The 27,549-nt window shown below is 40.4% G+C and overlaps 1 protein-coding gene across 1 annotated transcript in view; it reads right to left on the bottom strand.

Moving 5' to 3' along the window:
• The window catches only part of TBX15 (T-box transcription factor 15), a 177,425-nt gene extending 150,518 nt beyond the window's left edge, over positions 1–26,907 (bottom strand). Inside the window, exon 1 of the mRNA XM_088463605.1 lies at positions 26,623–26,907. Coding sequence (XP_088319731.1) covers positions 26,623–26,827 — 205 coding nt within the window. The 5' untranslated portion in view covers positions 26,828–26,907. The remainder of the gene's footprint in view (positions 1–26,622) is intronic.
• Positions 26,908–27,549: the final 642 nt, after the last annotated feature.

The raw sequence follows: 27,549 nt of genomic DNA, 5'->3' as shown, positions 1-27,549 counted from the left end.
ACTCTCATTCTACACATTAATGTCTCTTTCTGCACAGTAACGGTCTCATTCTACACATTAATGTCTCTTACTGCACAGCAAGCAACAGTCTCATTCTACACAATAATGTCTCTTACTGCACAGCAACGGTCTCATTCTACACATTAATGTCTCTCACTGCATAGCAACAGTCTCATTCTACACAATAATGTCTCTTACTGCACAGCAACGGTCTCATTCTACACATTAATGTCTCAAACTTCACAGCAACGGTCTCATTATACACATTAATGTCTCATACTGCACAGCAACGCTCTCATTCTACAGATTAATGTCTCTTACTGCACAGCAACGCTCTCATTCTACACATTAATGTCTCATACTGCACAGCAACGGTCTCATTATACACATTAATGTCTCATACTACACAGCAACGGTCTCATTCTACACATTAATGTCTCTTACTGCACAGCAACGCTCTCATTCTACACATTAATGTCTCATACTGCACAGCAACGCTCTCATTCTACACATTAATGTCTCATACTGCACAGCAACGCTCTCATTCTACACATTAATGTCTCATACTGCACAGCAACGGTCTCATTCTACACATTAATGTCTCATACTGCACAGCAACGGTCTCATTCTACACATTAATGTCTCATACTGCACAGCAACGCTCTCATTCTACACATTAATGTCTCATACTGCACAGTAACGCTCTCATTATACACATTGATGTCTCATACTGCACAGCAACGGTCTCATTCTACACATTAATGTCTCATACTACACAGTAACGGTCTCATTCTACACATTAATGTCTCATACTGCACAGTAACGGTCTCATTCTACACATTAATGTCTCTTACTGCACAGCAACGCTCTAATTCTACACATTAATGTCTCATACTGCACAGCAACGGTCTCATTCTACACATTAATGTCTCTTACTGCACAGCAACAGTCTCATTCTACACATTAATGTCTCTTACTGCACAGCAATACTCTCATTCTACACATTAATGTCTCTTACTGCACAGTAACGGTCTCATTCTACACATTAATGTCTCTTACTGCACATTAACGGTCTCATTCTACACATTAATGTCTCTTACTGCACAGCAACAGTCTCATTCTACACAATAATGTCTCTTACTGCACAGCAACGGTCTCATTCTACACATTAATGTCTCTCACTGCACAGCAACAGTCTAATTCTACACAATAATGTCTCTTACTGCACAGCAACGGTCTCATTCTACACATTAATGTCTCAAACTTCACAGCAACGGTCTCATTATACACATTAATGTCTCATACTGCACAGCAACGCTCTCATTCTACAGATTAATGTCTCTTACTGCACAGCAACGCTCTCATTCTACACATTAATGTCTCATACTGCACAGCAACGGTCTCATTATACACATTAATGTCTCTTACTGCACAGCAACGGTCTCATTATACACATTAATGTCTCATACTGCACAGCAACGGTCTCATTATACACATTAATGTCTCATACTGCACAGCAACGGTCTCATTCTACACATTAATGTCTCATACTGCACAGCAACGGTCTCATTCTACACATTAATGTCTCTTACTGCACAGCAGCGCTCTCATTCTACACATTAATGTCTCTTACTGCACAGCAACGCTCTCATTCTACACATTAATGTCTCTTACTGCACAGCAACGGTCTCATTCTACACATTAATGTCTCACACTGCACAGTAACGGTCTCATTCTACACATTAATGTCTCTTACTGCACAGCAACGCTCTCATTCTACACATTAATGTCTCATACTGCACAGCAACGGTCTCATTCTACACATTAATGTCTCTTACTGCACAGCAACAGTCTCATTCTACACATTAATGTCTCTTACTGCACAGCAATACTCTCATTCTACACATTAATGTCTCTTTCTGCACAGTAACGGTCTCATTCTACACATTAATGTCTCTTACTGCACAGCAAGCAACAGTCTCATTCTACACAATAATGTCTCTTACTGCACAGCAACGGTCTCATTCTACACATTAATGTCTCTCACTGCATAGCAACAGTCTCATTCTACACAATAATGTCTCTTACTGCACAGCAACGGTCTCATTCTACACATTAATGTCTCAAACTTCACAGCAACGGTCTCATTATACACATTAATGTCTCATACTGCACAGCAACGCTCTCATTCTACAGATTAATGTCTCTTACTGCACAGCAACGCTCTCATTCTACACATTAATGTCTCATACTGCACAGCAACGGTCTCATTATACACATTAATGTCTCATACTACACAGCAACGGTCTCATTCTACACATTAATGTCTCATACTGCACAGCAACGGTCTCATTCTACACATTAATGTCTCTTACTGCACAGCAACGGTCTCATTCTACACATTAATGTCTCTTACTGCACAGCAACGCTCTCATTCTACACATTAATGTCTCTTACTGCACAGCAACGCTCTCATTCTACACATTAGTGTCTCATACTGCTCAGCAATGCTCTCATTCTACACATTAATGTCTCTTACTGCACAGCAACGGTCTCATTCTACACATTAATGTCTCTTACTGCACAGCAACGGTCTCATTCTACACATTAATGTCTCATACTGCACAGCAACGGTCTCATTCTTCACATTAATGTCTCTTACTGCACAGCAACGGTCTCATTCTACACATTAATGTCTCTTACTGCACAGCAACGGTCTCATTCTACACATTAATGTCTCATACTGCACAGCAACGGTCTCATTCTACACATTAATGTCTCATACTGCACAGCAACGGTCTCATTCTACACAATAATGTCTCTTACTGCACAGCAACGGTCTCATTCTACACATTAATGTCTCAAACTTCACAGCAACGGTCTCATTATACACATTAATGTCTCATACTGCACAGCAACGCTCTCATTCTACAGATTAATGTCTCTTACTGCACAGCAACGCTCTCATTCTACACATTAATGTCTCATACTGCACAGCAACGGTCTCATTATACACATTAATGTCTCATACTGCACAGCAACGGTCTCATTCTACACATTAATGTCTCATACTGCACAGCAACGGTCTCATTCTACACATTAATGTCTCTTACTGCACAGCAACGCTCTCATTCTACACATTAATGTCTCTTACTGCACAGCAACGGTCTCATTCTACACATTAATGTCTCTTACTGCACAGCAACGCTCTCATTCTACACATTAATGTCTCATACTGCTCAGCAATGCTCTCATTCTACACATTAATGTCTCTTACTGCACAGCAACGATCTCATTCTACACATTAATGTCTCATACTGCACAGCAACGGTCTCATTCTACACATTAATGTCTCTTACTGCACAGCAACGGTCTCATTCTACACATTAATGTCTCTTACTGCACAGCAACGGTCTCATTCTACACATTAATGTCTCATACTGCACAGCAACGGTCTCATTCTACACATTAATGTCTCATACTGCACAGCAACGGTCTCATTCTACACATTAATGTCTCTTACTGCACAGCAACGGTCTCATTCTACACATTAATGTCTCATACTGCACAGCAACGGTCTCATTCTACACATTAATGTCTCATAATGTAAATTATTACCTGCTGTCTCATCTCATACTGTACAACAACTTCCTCCTACACGTGTACGGTCTCATACTGTACAGTAGCAGTCTCACATTGTATATTACTTGTCTAATACTATAAAAGAACTGATACATTCTATACATTGTCGGTCTCTCCTTTACTGCTACTGTCTCATTGTAGACCTTAACTGTCTCACACTGTACAACAACTGTCTCCTACACATTGAATATCTCATATTATAAAATGGTTTCATTTAACACATGTGCTGTCACATACTGTCTTTCTTGTTCTACACATAACTGTCTAATACTGTAGAGCCAGTGTCTCTGGATACACATTAAGAGTCTCAATCTGGACAACTGTCTCATTATACACTTTACTGTACAACTGTCTCATTATACACGTTACTGTACAACTGTCTCATACAGGTTACTGGACAACTGTCTCATTATACATGTTACTGTACAACTGTCTCATTATACAGTTTTCTGGACAGCTGTCTCATTATACACGTTACTGGACAACTGTCTCATTATACAGTTTTCTGGACAGCTGTCTCATTATACACGTTACTGGACAACTGTCTCATTATACATGTTAATTGTCTCATACTACATATTAACGGCCTCATACTGTAAAGTAACAGTCTCATACTATATATCACCTCTCTCATTCTTATAAAACTACTGTCTCATTCTACAAATTAGCTGTCTCATACTATGCAATTGTTTTCTTCTACATATTAACTGTCTAATACGGTACAACTGTCTAATACAATAACTGTTTCATATTGTTCTGTACCTCAACCATCTTATGCTATGCATTATCTCATACTGTACAACTGTCCCATATTGTATAACTGTTTCATACTGTATAACTGTCCCATACTGTATAACTGTCTTATACTGTATAACTGTCCCATACTGTATAACTGTCTTATACTGTATAACTGTCCCATACTGTATAACTGTCTTATACTGTATAACTGTCCCATAATGTATAACTGTCTTATACTGTATAACTGTTTCATAATGTATAACTGTCTCATACTGTATAACTGTCTTATACTGTATAACTGTCTCATAATGTATAACGGTCCCATATCGTATAACGGTCTTATAGTGTATAACTGTCCCATACTGTATAACTGTCTTATACTGTATAACTGTCCCATACTGTATAACTGTCTCATAATGTATAACTGTCTCATGCTACAAATTAAGGGGCCTATTTATTATACGATAAATGGCCCGGGAACCATGGAAATGCTAGTTTCTGCATATTTAGGTTTCTGGGCCATTCATCATCAGGGGTCTGAATAGGATCAACTGAAAGTTTTTGGAGTTTGCCTGCGAGAACAAGCGCCATCTTCAGGTAACGCTTGTTCTTGTAGCCTCGCTACTTCCTATGGGAAGGAGTTCCAGGGATGCGGAGAGGAATCCAAAATGGATCCCTCCACCGCCTCCTCACTGACTCCCAGACGCAGAGGGTGAGGTCACACATGCGCAGAAGCTGGCCGTGGGGACAGGTAAGTAACGTAACTACTTTTGTAGCTGTGCTACTAATTGTGGGGAAAGCTGATTTTCAGAGCATCTGACCCGGAACCAGCGTAATGGTGAATTGCTCCGGTGATAAGTATCCCCCGTCGCGAGGTGAATACTTAATTATCGGGGGCCAGTCGGCCCCTGATGATGAATGAGCCCCTACTTGAGTTTGTACAACAATGGTCTCACTTTAGATTATATTTCTCACCCTGCAAAACTACTGTCTATTTCTACACAAACTGTCTCATACAACACAGCTGCTGTCTTTTTCTACTCATTAACTGTCTCATCTCATGTAAAAGCTGTTCCCTACACATTAGCTGTCTCATTCTGTAGAACATTCTACACGTTAAGGGTCTGATTCCGAGCCGCACTGTAGCGTCTGTTCCCGTAGTCGCGCCTGCGACGTTATGCTAATGCTAGTGTCAGCCCTTCTCCTGGTGCGCACGAGTATGCAAGGAATGAGACGCCGACTGTAGACGCCACCATCGGTCGCAGCAAAGAAAGTTTCCCCAGCCCTACGGTAGGTGCAGAGTACAACCTCCATTGCGACCGATTAGGCGTCTGTGCACCAGCGATGCGCCCACAATGCTAGCGTAACACGCCCGAAAGGCGGACTATCTCTGTGCGTCTCTTTCAGCCTCCCAGTCCCCACCCAGGAACGCCCAGCGCTTCTCCAGTACATTACTCATACCGCGCGCCTCTATGCGCACACACTGCGTAACGTACGCACCATAGGAGGTCTTAGGGATTTACGCGAATCCAAATCAGCCCTAACTGTCTCATTCTACATATTCTGTGCAACTGTCTCACACTGTGCAGTGATCTCATTCTACACATTGACTGTCTCATTCTGTACAGAAACTGTCTCATTCTGCACATTACCTGTCTCATTCTTTATATTATACATTGTCTGATTATATACATTGTTATGCCTTATCCCTCATTTGTAGATTATACATTAATAGTCTCACTCTACACCAACATCTGTACATTAATGGTGAAGTAGCCGACATCTGTCCCTAATTTCCGCCGACACTCCAACGTTTTAAAGTTTTTTTCTCTGGATTTTTGTTTGTCCCTGTTTTTCAGTATTGCCCAGTATCCAGTCCCTATTTTTCTGCCTTGCAGATGTGATTCTCACTATCCATTAGAAGCTCATTGGGAAGCAGTATTGTAAGATTCAGACAAGTTCACTATGTTCACATTCCATAAAAAAGGGGCATGCTGGGTATTGTAGTGCTCCAATCGCCATTGATGTCCCTGGTTCCTGGTGATTAATGGGCTGTGGGCCTGATTCAGACCTGAGCCTCGATAATCTCCACATTCCTCTTATAATATAATATAATATATATTGTCTGTAAGTCAGGAGGCTGCAGTATTGTGTGTTCTCAGCAATGGGCAGCCCTACTGATCCCTACATATTTTATTCACAAATCCCTGAGATGTGACAAGATGAATAATGAACCCTCTGTGCAGCGACACCTACATTCCCTGGCACAGCCCCTGGTACAGCTGGCTCACCTGCTTGCCAGTGTACAGTGTGGTGTCTGGGCAGCAATGACCCTGTGTAGCCATAAGGGCAGATTCAATGAGGCAGGGAGTTGCCGTCGACGTTGCGCATTTTTCTGCCTGTTACGGTAGGCAGATTCTGCGTGCACTTCCATTGGCTGCTGTCTTGCAATAATGCGCGGAAAGCGCCAGGCCCCGTTGCAGCAGGTTCCGCAAATAAATTTAATCCGCCTCAGGCTGCCACCAAGGCACGGGCACATCCATGTAGGCACATCACCCCCAGACCTCAGGCTGCCACCAGGGCACGGGGGCATCCATGTAGGCACATCACCCCCAGACCTCAGGCTGCCACCAGGGCACGGGGGCATCCATGTAGGCACATTACCCCCAGACCTCAGGCTGCCACCAGGGCACGGGGGCATCCATGTAGGCACATCACCCCCAGACCTCAGGCTGCCACCAAGGCACGGGGGCAATTATGTAGGCACATCACCCCCAGACCTCAGGCTGCCATCAGGGCACGGGGGCATCCATGTAGGCACATCACCCCCAGACCTCAGGCTGCCACAAAGGCACGGGGGCATCCATGTAGGCACATCACCCCCAGACCTCAGGCTGCCACCAAGGCACGGGGGCATCCATGTAGGCACATCACCCCCAGACCTCAGGCTACCACCAAGGTATGGGGGCATCCATGTAGGCACATCACCCCCAGACCTCAGGCTGCCACAAAGGCACGGGGGCATCCATGTAGGCACATCACCCCCAAGCCTCAGGCTGCCACTAAGGCACGGGGGCATCCATGTAGGCACATCACCCCCAGAACTCAGGCTACCACCAAGGCATGGGGGCATCCATGTAGGCACATCACCCCCAGACCTCAGGCTACCACCAAGGCATGGAGGCATCCATGTAGGCACATCACCCCCAGACCTCAGGCTACCACCAAGGCATGGGGGCATCCATGTAGGCACATCACCCCCAGACCTCAGGCTACCACTAAGGCACGGGGGCATCCATGTAGGCACATCACCCCCAGACCTCAGGCTGCCACCAAGGCACGGGCATCCATGTATGCACATCACCCCCAGACTTATGTGCCACAGATAATCCCTTACTCTAGGTCAGTGGACTCACTCACCTGAATAAAGAAATCCTGGAAACATGACCTGTTGGTGGTACATGAGGACCCCTGGTCTAGAGGTTGTTCTAACCATTTTTACATTATTCATTTATTACTCTAGAGATCTCCTGTAAAAATGACAGTTAGGAGCTGATTGGTAGGTACTTTATTACTCCCCACTTTATCAGTTTTCAAGGCTTAGTACATCTCCCCCACATAGTGATATATTTTGCAGATTATGACATCATTGACTTCTCTAGAGATCTGCAGAACATTGCTCTGTTCCATCTACACTTGCCAGATACATTGGGAGCCATGTATCATTGTATATCTGAGGTAAAATCCGGGGGTTACCCTCACATATTAAGTTTCCCCCAGATGTATGAAGCAGGGACGGCAGCATATATCTCCGATACCTTCTGTGATGCCTCCATTCCCGCAGGCAGCCGCTTCCCCTATAGGTTTCTATGGAGGATGCGATACTGGCAATGTGTGATGCATCCCGGATATTGTCCCCCTCACCTAACACCATCTAAAGATGGCATAAGTAGCCAGCCTGGCAATGCCCGCCACACATGTGCAGTCACTGCAGCATACAGCACCTGTCCCTGCATATAAACCCGTGTCCCTGCATATAACCCCGTGTCCCTGCATATAGCCCCTGTCCCTGCATAAAGCCCCGGGTACCTGCATATAACCCTGTGTCCCTGCATATAGCTCCTGTCCCTGCATATAGCCCCGTGTCCCTGCATATAGCCCCTGTCCCTGCATAAAGCCCCGGGTCCCTGCATATAACCCCGTGTCCCTGCATATAGCTCCTGTCCCTGCATATAGCCCCGTGTCCATGCACATAGCTCCGTGTCCCTGCATACAGCCCCTGTCCCTGCATATAGCCCCTGTCCCTTCATGTAGCCCCTGTCCCTTCATGTAGCCCCGTGTCCCTGCATATAGCCCCTGTCCCTGCATATAGCCCCTGTCCCTGCATATAGCCCCGTGTCCATGCATATAGCCCCTGTCCCTGAATATAGCCCCATGTCCCTGCATATAGCCCCTGTCCCTGCATATAACCCCTGTCCCTGCATATAGCCCCTGTCCCTGCATATAACCCCTGTCCCTGCATGTAGCCTCTGTCCCTGCATATAGCCCCTGTCCCTGCATATAGCCCGTGTTCCTGCATGTAGCCCTGTGTCCCTGCATATAGCCCCGTCCCTGCATATAGCCCCTGTCCCTACATGTAGCCCCGTGTCCCTGCATGTAGCCTCTGTCCCTGCATATAACCCCTGTCCCTGCATATAGCCCCTTTTCCTGCATATAGCCCCTGTCCCTGCATATAACCCCTGTCCCTGCATATAGCCCCTGTCCCTGCATATAGCCCCGTGTCCCTGCATATAGCCCCTGTCCCTGCATATAGCCCCTGTCCCTGCATATAACCCTGCATATAGCCCCATGTCCCTGCTATAGCCCCTGTCCCTGCATATAGCCCCTGTCCCTGCATATAGCCCTTGTCCCTGCATATAGCTCCTGTCCCTGCATATAGCCCCTGTCCCTGCATATAGCCCCATGTCCCTGCATATAGCCCCTGTCCCTGCATATAACCCCTGTTCCTGCATATATCCCCTGTCCCTGCATGTAGCCTCTGTCCCTGCATGTAGCCCCTGTCCCTGCATATAGCCCCGTGTCCCTGCATATAGCCCCTGTCCCTGCATATAGCCCCGTGTCCCTGCATATAGCCCCTGTCCCTGCATATAGCCTCATGTCCCTGCTATAGCCCCTGTCCCTGCACATAGCCCCTGTCCCTGCATATAGCCCTTGTCCCTGCATATAGCTCCTGTCCCTGCATATAGCCCCTGTCCCTGCATATAGCCCCGTGTCCCTGCATATAGCCCCTGTCCCTGCATATAGCCCCGTGTCCCTGCTATAGCCCCTGTCCCTGCATATAGGCCCGTGTCCCTGCATATAGCTTCTGTCCCTGCATATAGCCCCGTGTCCCTGCTATAGCCCCTGTTCCTGCATATAGCCCCTGTCCCTGCATATAGCTCCGTGTCCCTGCATATAGCCCCGTGTCCCTGCATATAGCCCCGTGTCCCTGCATATAGCCCCTGCCCCTACATATAGCCCCCTGTCCCTGCATATAGCCCCCTGTCCGTGTTCCTGCATATAACCCCTGTCCCTGCATATAGCCCCTGTCCCTGCATATAGCCTCTGTCCCTGCATATAACCCCGTGTCCCTGCATATAACCTCTGTCCCTGCATATAGCTCCTGTCCCTGCATATAGCCTCTGTCCCTGCATATAGCCCCGTGTCCCTGCATATAGCCCCTGTCCCTGCATATAGCTTCTGTCCCTGCATATAGCTCCTGTCCCTGCATATAGCCCCTGTCCCTGCATATAGCCTCTGTCCCTGCATATAGCTCCTGTCCCTGCATATAGCCTCTGTCCCTGCATATAGCCCCTGTCCCTGCATATAGCCTCTGTCCCTGCATATAGCCCCGTGTCCCTGCATATAGCCTCTGTCCCTGCATATAGCCCCTGTCCCTCCATATAGCCTCTGTCCCTGCATATAGCCCCGTGTCCCTGCATATAGCCTCTGTCCCTGCATATATCCCCTGTCCCTGCATGTAGCCTCTGTCCCTGCATGTAGCCCCTGTCCCTGCATATAGCCCCGTGTCCCTGCATATAGCCCCTGTCCCTGCATATAGGCCCGTGTCCCTGCATATAGCCCCTGTCCCTGCATATAGCCTCATGTCCCTGCTATAGCCCCTGTCCCTGCACATAGCCCCTGTCCCTGCATATAGCCCTTGTCCCTGCATATAGCTCCTGTCCCTGCATATAGCCCCTGTCCCTGCATATAGCCCCGTGTCCCTGCATATAGCCCCTGTCCCTGCATATAGCCCCGTGTCCCTGCTATAGCCCCTGTCCCTGCATATAGGCCCGTGTCCCTGCATATAGCTTCTGTCCCTGCATATAGCCCCGTGTCCCTGTTATAGCCCCTGTTCCTGCATATAGCCCCTGTCCCTGCATATAGCTCCGTGTCCCTGCATATAGCCCCTGCCCCTACATATAGCCCCCTGTCCCTGCATATAGCCCCGTGTCCCTGCATATAGCCCCGTGTTCCTGCATATAACCCCTGTCCCTGCATATAGCATATAGCCCCTGTCCCTGCATATAGCCTCTGTCCCTGCATATAACCCTGTGTCCCTGCATATAACCTCTGTCCCTGCATATAGCTCCTGTCCCTGCATATAGCCTCTGTCCCTGCATATAGCCCCGTGTCCCTGCATATAGCCCCTGTCCCTGCATATAGCTTCTGTCCCTGCATATAGCTCCTGTCCCTGCATATAGCCCCTGTCCCTGCATATAGCCCCTGTCCCTGCATATAGCCTCTGTCCCTGCATATAGCTCCTGTCCTTGCATATAGCCTCTGTCCCTGCATATAGCCCCTGTCCCTGCATATAGCCTCTGTCCCTGCATATAGCCCCGTGTCCCTGCATATAGCCTCTGTCCCTGCATATAGCCCCTGTCCCTCCATATAGCCCCTGTCCCTGCATATAGCCCCTGTCCCTGCATATAGCCTCTGTCCCTGCATATAGCTCCTGTCCCTGCATATAGCCTCTGTCCCTGCATATAACCCCGTGCCCCTGCATATAACCTCTGTCCCTGCATATAGCCCCTGTCCCTGCATATAGCCCCTGTCCCTGCATATAGCCTCTGTCCCTGCATATAGCCCCGTGTCCCTGCATATAGCCCCTGTCCCTGCATATAGCCCCTGTCCCTGCATATAGCCTCTGTCCCTGCATATAGCCCCATGTCCCTGCATATAGCTCCTGTCCCTGCATATAGCCCCGTGTCCCTGCATATAGCTCCTGTCCCTGCATATAACCTCTGTCCCTGCATATAGCTCCTGTCCCTGCATATAGCCTCTGTCCCTGCATATAGCCCCGTGTCCCTGCATATTGCCCCTGTCCCTGCATATAGCTCCTGTCCCTGCATAAAGCCTCTGTCCCTGCATATAGCCCCTGTCCCTGCATATAACCCCGTGTCCCTGCATATAGCTCCTGTCCCTGCATATAGCCCCATGTCCCTGCATATAGCTCCTGTCCCTGGATATAGCCCCTGTCCCAGCATATAGCCTCTGTCCCTGCTTATAGCCCCTGTCCCTGCATATAGCCTCTGTCCCTGCATATAGCCCCGTTTCCCTGCATATAGCTCCTGTCCCTGCATATAGCCCCGTGTCCCTGCTTATAGCTCCTGTCCCTGCATATAGCTCCTGTCCCTGCATATAGCCCCTGTCCCTGCATATAGCCCCTGTCCCTGCATGTAGCCCCGTGTCCCAGCATATAGCTCCTGTCCCTGCATATAACTCCTGTCCCTGCATATAGCCTCTGTCCCTGCATATATCTCCTGTCCCTGCATATAGCCTCTGTCCCTGCATACAGCTTCTTTCCCTGCATATAGCCTCTGTCCCTGCATATAGCCCCTGTCCCTGCATGTGTCGGATGATATATCCGTATGATATGATCGCATATTACAATGCGATTGAGCGCGGTAATGTCATGTTCTGATCGCATTGCAAGTGCAATCATTAATAAATGGGCCATAGTGATATAGCAGCAGACTATTACATTACTGTCCTCTCTAGTGATCTGCAGAACATTGCTCTGTGCCATCTACCTGACATAACTGCAGACTATTACATTACTGACCTCTCTAGTGATCTGCAGAACATTGCTCTGCCCCATCTACCCTGACATAGCTGCAGACTATTACATTACTGACCACTCTAATGATCTGCAGAACATTGCTCTGTCCCATGTACCCCTGACATAACTGCAGACTATTACATTACTGGCCTCTCTAATGACCTGCAGAATATTGCTCTGTCCCATGTACCCCTGACAGACACATAGAAATATATTACTGCTTGGTAATCTGGTGTCTATGTAACATTTCTCTCTCCTTGCTTTCAAAATATATTTTAAAACTATGGGCCTGATTCAGAGCCGCTCGTAAGCGACCGCTCGTTCGCTCCGAGCGATGTTTGCCCAACTGCTCATGCGTACGGATCGTTATACGCATGCGCGAACCAGTCAGTGCAGTCGAAATGCATGTGTTCGTAAAATAGCGAATGCCTGAAAATTTGAGTGACAGAAAGAGGCGTATGTGGGTGGTAACAGGGGAAGGTGCTTGAAAACGGGGAGTGGAGATCTGAACGCAGGCGTGCTTAAAGGTCAAAACGGGCGTTTTATGGGTGTGCATAATTAAAACAGCAGCGTCATTGACCACGTCACTTGGTTATTTTATAGCCAGAACTGCTCGCAAAATAGCGGTTGAAAAAACCAGCCACAAGAATAGCGAGCAGTTCATACGCTGTTCGATGTACTCGATTAATCTAATAAACAGCGGACATGACGTAGGATGCGAGCGGCCAGGGGGCGTATTTTTCAAAAAAACGACCGCAAGTTTTGTTCGCTCGTTCAGACCTAGAGGCGTGAACAGACCACAAAGAGCGAACGGTTCATTTGAATAGCCACCCCTATTTTCTGGACGAGCGAGCGCTAATTGCGTCCGGCTCTGAATCAGGCCCTATGTTCCTAAAAAAGAGAGAGAGAGAGAGAGAGAGAGAGAGAGAGAGAGAGAGACTGAGACTGCATGGCTTTGCCACTAACCAATGACATACAGTATATTCAGACCCCATTATGTTATATAATGTGCAGAACCCCATATATTATATATATAATCTACAGATTTCTATCTAATATCTATATAATGCAGAACCCTATATAATGTATTATATATACTATGCTTCCCTGTATAATATAAAGAATCTGCAGACCCCCTTATAGTATATTATTTGTAATCTCTATGCCCCGATGTAATATGTTTTATATTATATTCAAACCCCATTATGTTATATAATCTTCAGAACCCCATATATTATATATAATCTGCAGAACCCCATATAATATAGTATGTTTAGACCCCACGTTTAATACATATTTAATCTGCAGTCCTCGTATATTTTATATATATATATATATATATATATATTTATATATATATATAATACATAAACCACCCGCAAAATATATAACTGCAGACATTGTTTAATACACTACATATATAATGTGCAGACCCCAATTATATATGATATATACTGTACAACCTCCCGCATGATATATTATATAACTCCAGACATTGTATAATACATTACATATATAATGTGCAATGTATAATATATGATCTATACAGTACATAAAAGTGCAGACATCGCATAGTATGTGATATATAATCTGCAGGCATCCATTTAATGTGTTATATAATGTACAAAAAAAAAGAATAACAATATTCGCAGACCCCATATATGCTATATATATATGATATATATTACGAAGATCCCCGTACGATTTATTAAATGTATTATCGACACCTCCGTATTTTCTATGTACAGATCTGACATAAATAATTTTAATCTGTTGACGCCCCCCCCTTCCCCCTCCATATCGTCTATATTATGTGTAGACCCCATGTATAATCTGTACACCCCCGTATATTATATATAATGTTCAAACCCCGTAAATATAATATATATATATATATATATATATATATATATATATTGCACAGACCACGGTGCATTATATTATGTATGATTTGCAGACGCATAAATAATATATCTAATCTGCAGATCCCCGTAATATGTATTATATATAATACGCAAAACCTCGTATCTATATACAGTAGTTGCAGATCCCCGTATAATATATAATGTACAGAGCCCCGTATAATATATATATATATATTCTGCAGGCCACCGTATAATGTATATTTGCAGACTCCAATATAATATAGTATAGATTAGTAATGTATTATATGTAATCCGAAGACACCGAGTAATATATTGTATATAATTTCAGATCCCCATAAAATATGTAATGTACAGACCCCCGCGTATTATATAATATATGATTGCAGATTGCCATATAATATACTGTAGTATTATATAATGTATTATATATATAATCTGCAGTCCCCACTATTATAATGCTATAAACGACAGGGCTGAGGTGAAAATTACACTACATACCCTCGGGCTGTGAGATGGGGGGAGGGCATTGCGGGGTCCTATCTGGGAACATGGGGGGGGGGGCAGAAACGTAGGAAAAACGCTACTTATGTAACAGCGACGGCATATTGTACACATATGTTAGTTCAAGTGTTACATACATGTATAAGCATCATGATTTATTACACACTTATATAGAACTCAGTGTTACACACATGTATAAGTATCAGCATTGCACACATATGTGAGTCTCAGTGTTGCACACATGTACACAGCTCAGTGTTACACACATGTATAAGTATCAGCATTGTACACATATGTGAGTCTCAGTGTTGCACACATGTACACAGCTCAGTGTTACACACATGTATAAGTATCAGCATTGTACACATATGTGAGTCTCAGTGTTGCACACATGTACACAGCTCAGTGTTACACACATGTATAAGTATCAGCATTATACACATATGTGGATCTCAGTGTTGCACACATGTACACAGCTCAGTGTTACACACATGTATAAGTATCAGCATTGCACACATATGTGAGTCTCAGTGTTGCACACATGTACACAGCTCAGTGTTACACACATGTATAAGTATCAGCATTGTACACATATGTGAGTCTCAGTGTTGCACACATGTACACAGCTCAGTGTTACACACATGTATAAGTATCAGCATTGTACACATATGTGAGTCTCAGTGTTGCACACATGTACACAGCTCAGTGTTACACACATGTATAAGTATCAGCATTATACACATATGTGGATCTCAGTGTTGCACACATGTACACAGCTCAGTGTTACACACATGTATAAGTATCAGCGTTGTACACATATGTGGGCCTCAGTGTTACACACATGTACACAGCTCAGTGTTACACACATGTATAAGTATCAGTGATGTACACATATGTGGGATTCAGTGTTGCACACAGCTCAGTGTTACACACATGTATAAGTATCAGCATTGTACACATATGTGAGTCTCAGTGTTGCACACATGTACACAGCTCAGTGTTACACACATGTATAAGTATCAGCGTTGTACACATATGTGGGTCTCAGTGTTACACACATGTACACAGCTCAGTGTTACACACATGTATAAGTATCAGTGATGTACACATATGTGGGTCTCAGTGTTGCACACATATACACAGCTCAGTGTTACACACATGTATAAGTCTCAGCGTTGTACACATATGTGGGTCTCAGTGTTGTACACATGTACACAGCTCAGTGCTACACACATGTATAAGTATCAGCATTATACACATATGTGGATCTCAGTGTTGCACACATGTACACAAGTCAGTGCTACACACATGTATAAGTATCACCATTGTACATATATGTTGCACACATGTACACAGCTCAGTGCTACACACATGTATAAGTCTCAGCAGTTTACACATATGTGGATCTCACTATTGCACATATGTACACAGCTCAGTGCTACACACATGTATAAGTATCAGCATTGTACACATATGTGGGTCTCAGTGTTGCACACATGTACACAGCTCAGTGCTACACACATGTATAAGTATCAGCATTGTACACATATGTGGGCCTCAGTGTTGCACACATGTACAAAGCTCAGTGGTACACACATGTATAAGTATCAGCGTTGTACATATATGTGGGTCTCAGTGTTGCACACATGTACACAGCTCAGTGCTACACACATGTATAAGTATCAGTGATGTACACATATGTGGGTCTCAGTGTTGCACACACATACACAGCTCAGTGCAACACACATGTATAAGTATCAGCATTGTACACATATGTGGATCTCAGTGTTGCACACATGTACACAAGTCAGTGCTACACACATGTATAAGTATCACCATTGTACATATATGTTGCACACATGTACACAGCTCAGTGCTACACACATGTATACATATCAGCATTGCACACATATGTGGATCTCAGTGTTGCACACATGTACACAGCTCAGTGGTACACACAAGTATAAGTCTCAGCAGTTTACACATATGTGGATCTCAATGTTGCACATATGTACACAGCTCAGTGCTACACACAAGTATAAGTATCAGCATTGTCACATATGTGGGTCTCAGTGTTGCACACATGTACACAGCTCAGTGCTACATGCATGTATAAGTATCAACATTGTACACATATGTGGATCTCAGTGTTGCACACATGTACACAGCTCAGTGCTACACACATGTATAAGTATCAGCGATGTACACATATGTGGGTCTCAGTGTTGCACACATGTACACAGCTCAGTGTTACAAACATGTATAAGATTCAGCATTATACACATATGTGGATCTCAGTGTTGCACACATGTACAAAGCTCAGTGCTACACACATGTATAAGTATCAGCATTATACACATATGTAGGTATCAGTGTTGCACACATGTACACATCTCAGTGTTACACACATGTATAAGTATCAGTATTGAACACATATGTGGATCTCAGTGTTGCACACATGTACACAGTTCAGTGGTATACACATTTATGTATTTATTTATTACCAGTTATTTATATAGCGCACACATATTCCGCAGCGCTTTACAGAGAATATCTTACCATTCACATCAGTCCCTGCCCCAGTGGAGCTTACACTCTATATTCCCTATCACATGCTCACACACATACACACTAGGGTTAATTTTATGTTTTGGAGCCAATTAACCTACCAGTATATTTTTGGAGTGTGGGAGGAAACCGGAGTACCCGGAGGAAACCCACGCAAGCACAGGGAGAATATACAAACTCCACACAGTTAGGGCCGTGGTGGGAATCGAACCCACAACCTCAGTGCTGTGAGGCAGTAACGCTAACCATTACACCATCTGTGCTGCCTATAAGTCTCAGCAGTTTACACATATGTGGATCTCAGTGTTGATCATATGTACACAGCTCAGTGCTACACACATAAGTATCAGCATTGTACATATATGTGGGTCTCAGTGTTGCACATATGTACAAAGCTCAGTGCTACACACATGTATAACTATCAGAGTTGTACACATATATTGCACACATGTACACAGCTCAGTGGTACACACATGTATAAGTATCAGCGTTGTACATATATGTGGGTCTCAGTGTTGCACACATGTACACAGCTCACTGCTACACACATGTATAAGTATCAGCATTGTACACATATGTGGGTCTCAGTGTTGCACACATGTACACAGCTCAGTGCCACACACATGTATAAGTATCAGCATTGTACAGATGTAGGTCTCAGTGTTGCACACATGTACACAGCTCATTGTTACACACATGTATAAGTATCAGCATTGTACACATATGTGAGTCTCAGTGTTGCACACATGTACACAGCTCAGTGTTACACACATGTATAAGTATCAGCATTGTACACATATGTGGGTCTCAGTGTTGCACACATGTACAAAGCTCAGTGGTACACACATGTATAAGTATCAGCATTGTACACACATGTGAGTCTCAGTGTTGCACACATGTACACAGCTCAGTGTTACACACATGTATAACTATCAGCATTGTACACATATGTGGGTCTCAGTGTTGCACACATGTACAAAGCTCAGTGGTACACACATGTATAAGTATCAGCATTGTACATATATGTGGGTCTCAGTGTTGCACACATGTACACAAGTCAGTGCTACACACATGTATAAGTATCAGCATTGTACACATATATGGGTCTCAGTGTTGCACACATGTACAAAGCTCAGTGGTACACACATGTATAAGTATCAGCGTTGTACATATATGTGGGTCTCAGTGTTGCACACATGTACACAACTCAGTGCTACACACATGTACTAGTATCAGCATTGTACACATGTAGGTCTCAGTGTTGCACACATGTACAAAGCTCAGTGGTACACACATGTATAAGTATCAGCGTTGTACATATATGTGGGTCTCAGTGTTGCACACATGTACATAGCTCAGTGTTACACACATGTATAAGTATCAGCATTGCACACACATGTGAGTTTCAGTGTTCCACACATGTACATAGCTCAGTGTTACACACATGTATAAATTAAGTAGAGACATGTTTCAGTGCAGACACCAAGGCACAGACACACAGTATAACATTATAGGTAACACAGAATATAAACTATTTATTTTCCCAGAAAAACATTTAACTTCATATGAAAACGTTCTAACACACTATATATAGATCAATTTGCAAATATGTACAAGCACAATGCACTATCCTTATTCTCATGATAGTACAGTATACAAAATTCATGTACTGACTGAGACTATACACACACAGATAGATAGATAGATAGATAGATAGATAGATAGATAGATAGATATTAGATAGACAGATAGATAAATAGATAGATAGATAGATAGATAGATAGATAGATAGATAGATAGATAGATAGATATGAGAAAGATAGATAGATGGACAGATAGATAGATAGATAGATAGATAGATAGATAGATAGATATGAGATAGATATAAGATAGATAGATAGATAGATAGATAGATAGATAGATAGATAGATAGATAGATAGATAGATAGATAGATATGAGAGAGATAGCTAGATAGATAGATAGAAGATAGATAGATAGATAGATAGATAGATAGATAGATAGATAGATAGATAGATAGATAGACAGACAGACAGACAGACAGACAGACAGATTGCTACGAGATAGATAAATAGATAGATAAATATTCATTATATATATAACACGTGATTAAGTAGCACCTGATTTTTCACCACACAGTGATATTAGGCTGTATATAATGTTTATATGTGTGAGGAGTATAAATATACATTATATATAACACATAAACACAGACAGTGATGTTACAGTGTATATAATATTATATGTGTGAGGAGTATAAATATACATTATATATAACACATAAACACAGACAGTGATGTTACAGTGTATATAATATTATATGTGTGAGGAGTATAAATATACATTATATATAACACATAAACACAGACAGTGATGTTACATTGTATATATTATATGTATAAGGAGTATAATTATACATTATATATAACACGTATACACAGACAGTGATGTTACATTGTATATAATATTTACATGTATGAGGAGTATAAATATATATTTTCTATAACACATATACAAATACAGTGATGTTATATTGTATATAATATTTACATGTATGAGGAGTATAATAAATATACTATAAAACGTATACACAAACAGTGATGTTATATTTTATATATTATTATACAGTTTGTATGAGGAGTATAAATATACATTATACATACAACAAATATTCACAGACAGTGATGTTACATTGTATATAATATTTATATGTGTGAGGAGTATAATTATACATATAACACATATACACAGACAGTGATGTTACATTGTATATAATATTTATATGTATGAGGAGTATAATTATACATATAACACAAACACAGACAGTGATGTTACACTGTATATAATATTTATGTATGAAGAGTATAAATATACATTATATGTAACACGTATGCATAGACAGTGATGTTACATTGTATATAATATATGTGTGAGGAGTATAGATATACATTATATATAACACGTATACACATATAGTGATGTTACAGTGTATATTCTTCTTATTATTATTATATTAAATGTATGAGGAGTATAACTATACATTATATATAACACATATACACAGACAGTGATGTTACATTGTATATATTATATGTATAAGGAGTATAATTATACATTATACATATAACACATATACACAGACGGTGATGTTACATTGTATAGAATATTATATGTGTGAGGAGTACAAATATACATTATATATATATAACACATATACACAGACAGTGATGCTACAGTGTATATAATATTTATGTGTATGAGGAGTATAAATATACATTATATATAACACGTCTACACAGACAGTGATGTTACAGTGTATATAATATTATATGTATGAGGAGTATAAATATACATTATATATAACACATATACACAGACAGTGATGCTACAGTGTATATAATATTTATATGTGTGAGGAGTATAAATATACATTAAATGTAACACGTCTACACAGACAGTGATGTTACAGTGTATATAATATTTATATGTTTGAGGAGTATAAATATACATTATACATATACACATACACATAGACAGTGATGTTACAGTGCATATCATACTATATGTATTAGGAGTATAAATATACATTATACATATAACACATACACACAGACAGTGATGTTACAGTGTATACAATATTATATGTGTGAGGCATATAAATATACATTATATATAACATACACAGACAGTGATGTTACAGTGTATATATGTGTGAGGAGTATAAATATACCTTATATATAACACGTATACACAGACAGTGATGTTACAGTGTATATAATATTTATACATCTGAATAGTACCAATACAAATTATATTTAACACATATAAACAGACAGCGATGTTACATTGTATATAATATTTATATGTATGAGGAGTATAAATATACATTATACATATAACACGTATACACAGACATAGTATGATATGCACTGTAACATCACTGTCTGTGTATACGTGTTATATGTATAATGTATATTTATACTCCTAATACATATAGTATGATATGCACTGTAACATCACTATGTATTAGGAGTATAAATATACATTATACATATAACACATACACACAGACAGTGATGTTACAGTGTATATAATATTATATGTGTGAGGAGTATAAATATACCTTATATATAATACATATACACAGACAGTGATGTTACAGTGTATATAATATTTATATGTCTGAATAGTACAAATACACATTATATATAACATTTATACACAGACAGTGATGTTACAGTGAATATAAATTTTATTTGTATGAGTATAAATATATATTATATATAACACATTTACACAGACAGTGATGTTACAATGTATATAATATTATATGTATGAGGATTATAAATATGCATTATATGTAACACATACACAGATAGTGATGTTACAGTGTATATAATATTTATATGTATGAGGAGTATAAATATACATTATATATAACACATACACAGACAGTGATGTTACAGTGTATATAATATTTATATGTATGAGCAGTATAAATATACATTATATAAAACACATATACACAAACGGTGATGTTATATAGTATATATATATATATCTATATGAGGAGTATAAATATACATTATATGTAACACATACACGGATAGTGATGTTACAGTGTATATAATATTTATATGTATGAGGAGTATAAATATACATTATATATAACACATACACAGACAGTGATGTTACAGTGTATATAATATTTATATGTATGAGCAGTATAAATATACATTATATATAACACATATACACAAACGGTGATGTTATATATATATATATATATATATATATGAGGAGTATAAATATACATTATATGTAACACATATACACAGATAGTGATGTTACAGTGTATATAATATTATGTGTATGAGTATAAATATACATTATATATAACACAGACAGTGATGTTACATTGTATATAATATATGTATGAGGAGTATAAATATACTTTATATATAACACATATACATATACAGTGATGTTACATTGTATACAATATTATATGTGTGAGGAGTATAAATATACATTATATATATAACACATATACACAGACAGTGATGTTACAGTGTATATAATATTATGTGTATGAGGAGTATAAATATACATTATATATAACACATATACACCAGAGGTTCCCAACCACGGTCCTCAAGGCACACTACCAGTCCAGATTTTAAGGATAGCCACACTTAAACACAGGTGTCTAGTACCTCAGTTATTTTGATTTAACCATCTGTGCTCAAGCATGGATATCACTAAAACCTGAACTGTTAGTGTGCCTTGAGGACCGAGTTTGGGAAACCCTGGTATACACAGACTGTGTTGTTACATTGTATATAATATTTATTTGAATAAGGAGTATACATATACATTATATATAAAACGTTTACACAGTCAGTGATGTTACAGTGTATATAATATTATATGTATGAGGAGTATAAATATATATTATATATAACACAGACAGTGATGTTACAGTGTATATAATATATATATATATATATATATATATATATATATGAGGAGTATAAATATACCTTATATATAACACATATACACAGACAGTGATGTTATATTGTATATAAATATTTATATGTATGAGGAGTATAAATATACATTATATATACCACGTATACACAGACAGTGATGTTATATTGTATATAATATTTATATGTATGAGGAGTATAAATATTCATTATATATAACAAGTAAACACAGACAGTGATGTTATAGTATATATAATATTTATATGTATGAGGAGTAAAATAAACATTATATATATATATATATATATATATATAACACATAACACAGGCAGTGATGTTACAGTGTATATAATATTTATATTTATGAGGAGTATAAAAATACATTATATAAAACACATACACAGACAGTGATGTTACATTATATATAATATTAAATGTATGAGTAGTATAAATATACATTATATATAACACGTATACAAAGACAGTAATGTTACGGTGTATATAATATTTATATGTATGATGAGTATAAATATACATTATATATAACATGTATACACAGACGGTGATGTTAAAGTGTATATAATATTTATATGTATGAAGAGTATAAATATATATTATATATAACACGTATACACAGACAGTGATGTTGCATTGTATATAATATTATATGTGTGAGTAGTATAAATATACATTATATATTATATGTATACACAGACAGTGATGTTAAAGTGTATATAATATTTATATCTATGAGGAGTATAAATATACATTATATATAACACGTATACACAGACAGTGATGTTACATTATATATAATATTACATGTATGAGGACTATAAATATACATTATATATATATAACACGTATACACAGACAGTGATGTTACATTGTATATATTATTATATATGTAAGGAGTATAAATATACATTATATATATAACACGTATACACAGACAGGGATGTTACAGTGTATATAATATTTATATGTATGAGGAGTATAAATATACATTATATATAAAATATAACACATGCACAGACAGTGATGTTACATTGTATATAATATTTATATGTATGACGAGTATAAATATACATTATATATAACACGTATACACAGATGGTGATTTTAAAGTGTATATAATATTTATATGTATGAAGAGTATAAATATATATTATATATAACACGTATACACCGACAGTGATGTTACATTGTATATAATATTATATGTGTGAGGAGTATAAATATACATTATATATAACACATATACACAGACAGTGAAGTTACAGTGTATATAATATTTATATGTATGACGAGTATAAATATACATTATATATAATACGTATACACAGACAGTGATGTTACATTGTATATAATATTATATGTATGAGGAGTATAATTATACATTATATATAACACATAAACACAGACAGTGATGCTACAGTGTTTATAATATTTATATGTATGACGAGTATAAATATACATTATATATATAACACGTATACACAGACAGTGATGTTACATTGTATATAATATTATATGTATGAGGAGTATAATTATACATTATATATAACACATAAACACAGACAGTGATGCTACAGTGTTTATAATATTTATATGTATGACGAGTATAAATATACATTATATATATAACACGTATACACAGACAGTGATGTTACAGTGTATATAATATTATATGTATGAGGAGTATAATTATACATTATATATAACACATAAACACAGACAGTGATGCTACAGTGTTTATAATATTTATATGTATGAGGAGTATAAATATACATTATATATAACACGTATACACAGACGGTGATGTTAAAGTGTATATAATACTATATGTATGAGGAGTATAAATATACATTATATATAACACGTATACACAGACGGTGATGTTAAAGTGTATATAATACTATATGTATGAGGAGTATAAATATACATTATACATATACTGCGCCCATTATATTACTTTTAATTGATTTACTGTTATCTGTAAATAATGATTTCACCCTTTGAATTTCGAATCATAGAGAGAGTTATACTGAATAATATATCACAATAATACATGCTATAACGGGGCAGGTACTCAGACTCCCGTTAGATGGATAGTAGGGGAGATATATCATTATATAATAAGGTGTGTGATAAATAACGCAGTGACAGATTTTTCATCTCTATGTCCGAGATAGATAGATAGATAGATAGATAGATAGATAGATAGATAGATAGATAGATAGATAGATAGATAGATAGATAGATAGATAGACTGTCATAAAAGCGTGCGGGTCCTGAGAGACCGGTAAATAACAGCTGCTGTCAGTGTTTTATTAGATTGCGGCATATATATATATATATACACCATATAATATATATATGCATGTGTGTGCAAGAGGCACTATATATACTGTCACAGTAATCAACATAATCTGTAGTAGCTTCGCAGTGAAAGTTTAAAAGTTCATAATATATGTCTTCTATTATTGTATTTAAGTTGTTATTAATTCTAATATAATAATAACAATACTATTTATATTATATCATGTTATTGTAACATATAAATAGTATAATTGGAAAGGTGGTATTTTCACATAGAAGTAAAATATAGTTATATGAGTGTGATTATATAGCTGAGACTCGCAGTTTATGTGTACATGCATATATAAGTATGTGTGATTGTGTATATATATATATTATATGTATGTATGTATAGATAGATAGATAGATAGATAGATAGATAGATAGATAGATAGATAGATAGATACACATACTGTGGTGCATTTATTTTAAGTCCCTGAGTTGCGCTTGGAGTATATCGGTATATTTGCGTGTCCCTGAGAACATGAGTGCGGCGGGATACAGCATGTATGGACATGCAGTGGACGCCGGACTATGCATCGTGTTATAATATATATATATATATATATATATATATATGTATATATAATATATATATATATATATATATATATATATATATATGGGATAATATTAATGAGCAGATAGTTTTCTGACCCTAATTATATCATATGTAATAATATAGCAATCTCCACAGCCTGAACCCGCCCGTATTACACTGTCTGCCGGGCACCCGGTATTACAGGCCGCTTCCATACAGTCAGGATCTATATATACATCTATATTGTACCCCGCTGCTCTTTCTTTGAAGTACAAGGCTTTCGGGTCAACCCTGTACAGCACACAAGAAGAATGGTGCCAGCGGACGTGGCTATATGTGTGTGTGCATTATACACAATGTATGTATGTATATATATATATATATATATATATATATATATATATATATACGTGTGCACGTGTGAGGCTGTCTTGTCATATGTCTCTTGACCTGAGCCACCAGTCTCTCCCAGGACACATATATGGCATGTACTGATCACACATGTCCTGGTACCAGACAGGCACACACAGTGATCACACATGTCCTGGCATCAGTCACATAGAGTGAGCATACATGTGCTGGCACCAGAGGTCATACGTGTCCTGGCACCCGGCAGTCACATACAGTGATCACACATGTCCTGGCACCCAGCAGTCACATACAGTGATCATACATGCGCTGGCACCAGGGGTCATACATGTCCTGGCACCCGGCAGTCACATACAGAGATCATACATGTGCTGGCACCAGGGGTCCCGGGTTGGGGTACTCACCAGGGTTGAGGTCCAGGCAGGGTTCCGGCTCCTCTCCCTCCCCCAGATCCCCATGTGGGCTCAGGCCGTCCATAGACAAATCCAATCCCTTATCCGGCTGCCAGTCCCGGAGCTTTCTCTTCTTGTGCCCCCCGATCAGCGCCTCCACCGAGAAGGCATGTGCCCGGGAGCTGAGGGTGACTGCGGCTCTCCTCCGGTCACTCATCGTCCCCAGCTGGCACCGGCCGAGCCCTGCATGGGGCACACTCTGTGCTGCTGCCCCGCTGACTGATTCACACTGCTAAGCTGCTGTGTGACTGGGGGCCGGGCTGCCCACTGCCCACCCATAGGGGAGGGGTGTCCCTGACTGACTCTCACACCCACCCCACTACCCTGCCCACTGACCACCCATAGGGGAGAGGGGATACCAGACTGACACTCAGCCATCACAGCCACCCTAATACCTTGCCCACTGCCCACCCATAGGGGAGAGGGGCTTCCAGACTGACACTCAGCCATCACAGCCACCCTAATACCCTGCCCACTGCCCACCCATAGGAGAGAAGGGATACCAGACTGATACTCAGCCATCACAGCCACCCGAATACCCTTTCACACTTTCACACCCACCCCACTACCCTGCCCACTGCCCACCCATAGTTGAGGGGTGTCCCTGACTGACTCTCACACCCACCCAATACCCTGCCCACTGCCCACCCATAGGGGAGAGGGGGTTCCAGACTGACACTCAGCCATCACACCCACCCCACTACCCTGCCCACTGCCCACCCATAGGGGAGGGGTGTCCCTGACTGACTTTCACACCCACCCCACTACCCTGCCCACTGCCCACCCATAGGGTAGAGGGGGTTCCTGACTGACACTCAGCCATCACACCTACCCCCAATACCCTGCCCACTGCCCACCCATAGGGGAGAGGGGGTTCTA

The sequence above is a fragment of the Taudactylus pleione genome, unplaced genomic scaffold (genome assembly GCF_031769625.1).
Source record: "Taudactylus pleione unplaced genomic scaffold, aTauple2 ptg001412l, whole genome shotgun sequence".
NCBI classification, from domain to species: Eukaryota; Metazoa; Chordata; class Amphibia; order Anura; family Myobatrachidae; genus Taudactylus; species Taudactylus pleione.
This window is presented reverse-complemented; position numbering and strand designations above follow the sequence as displayed.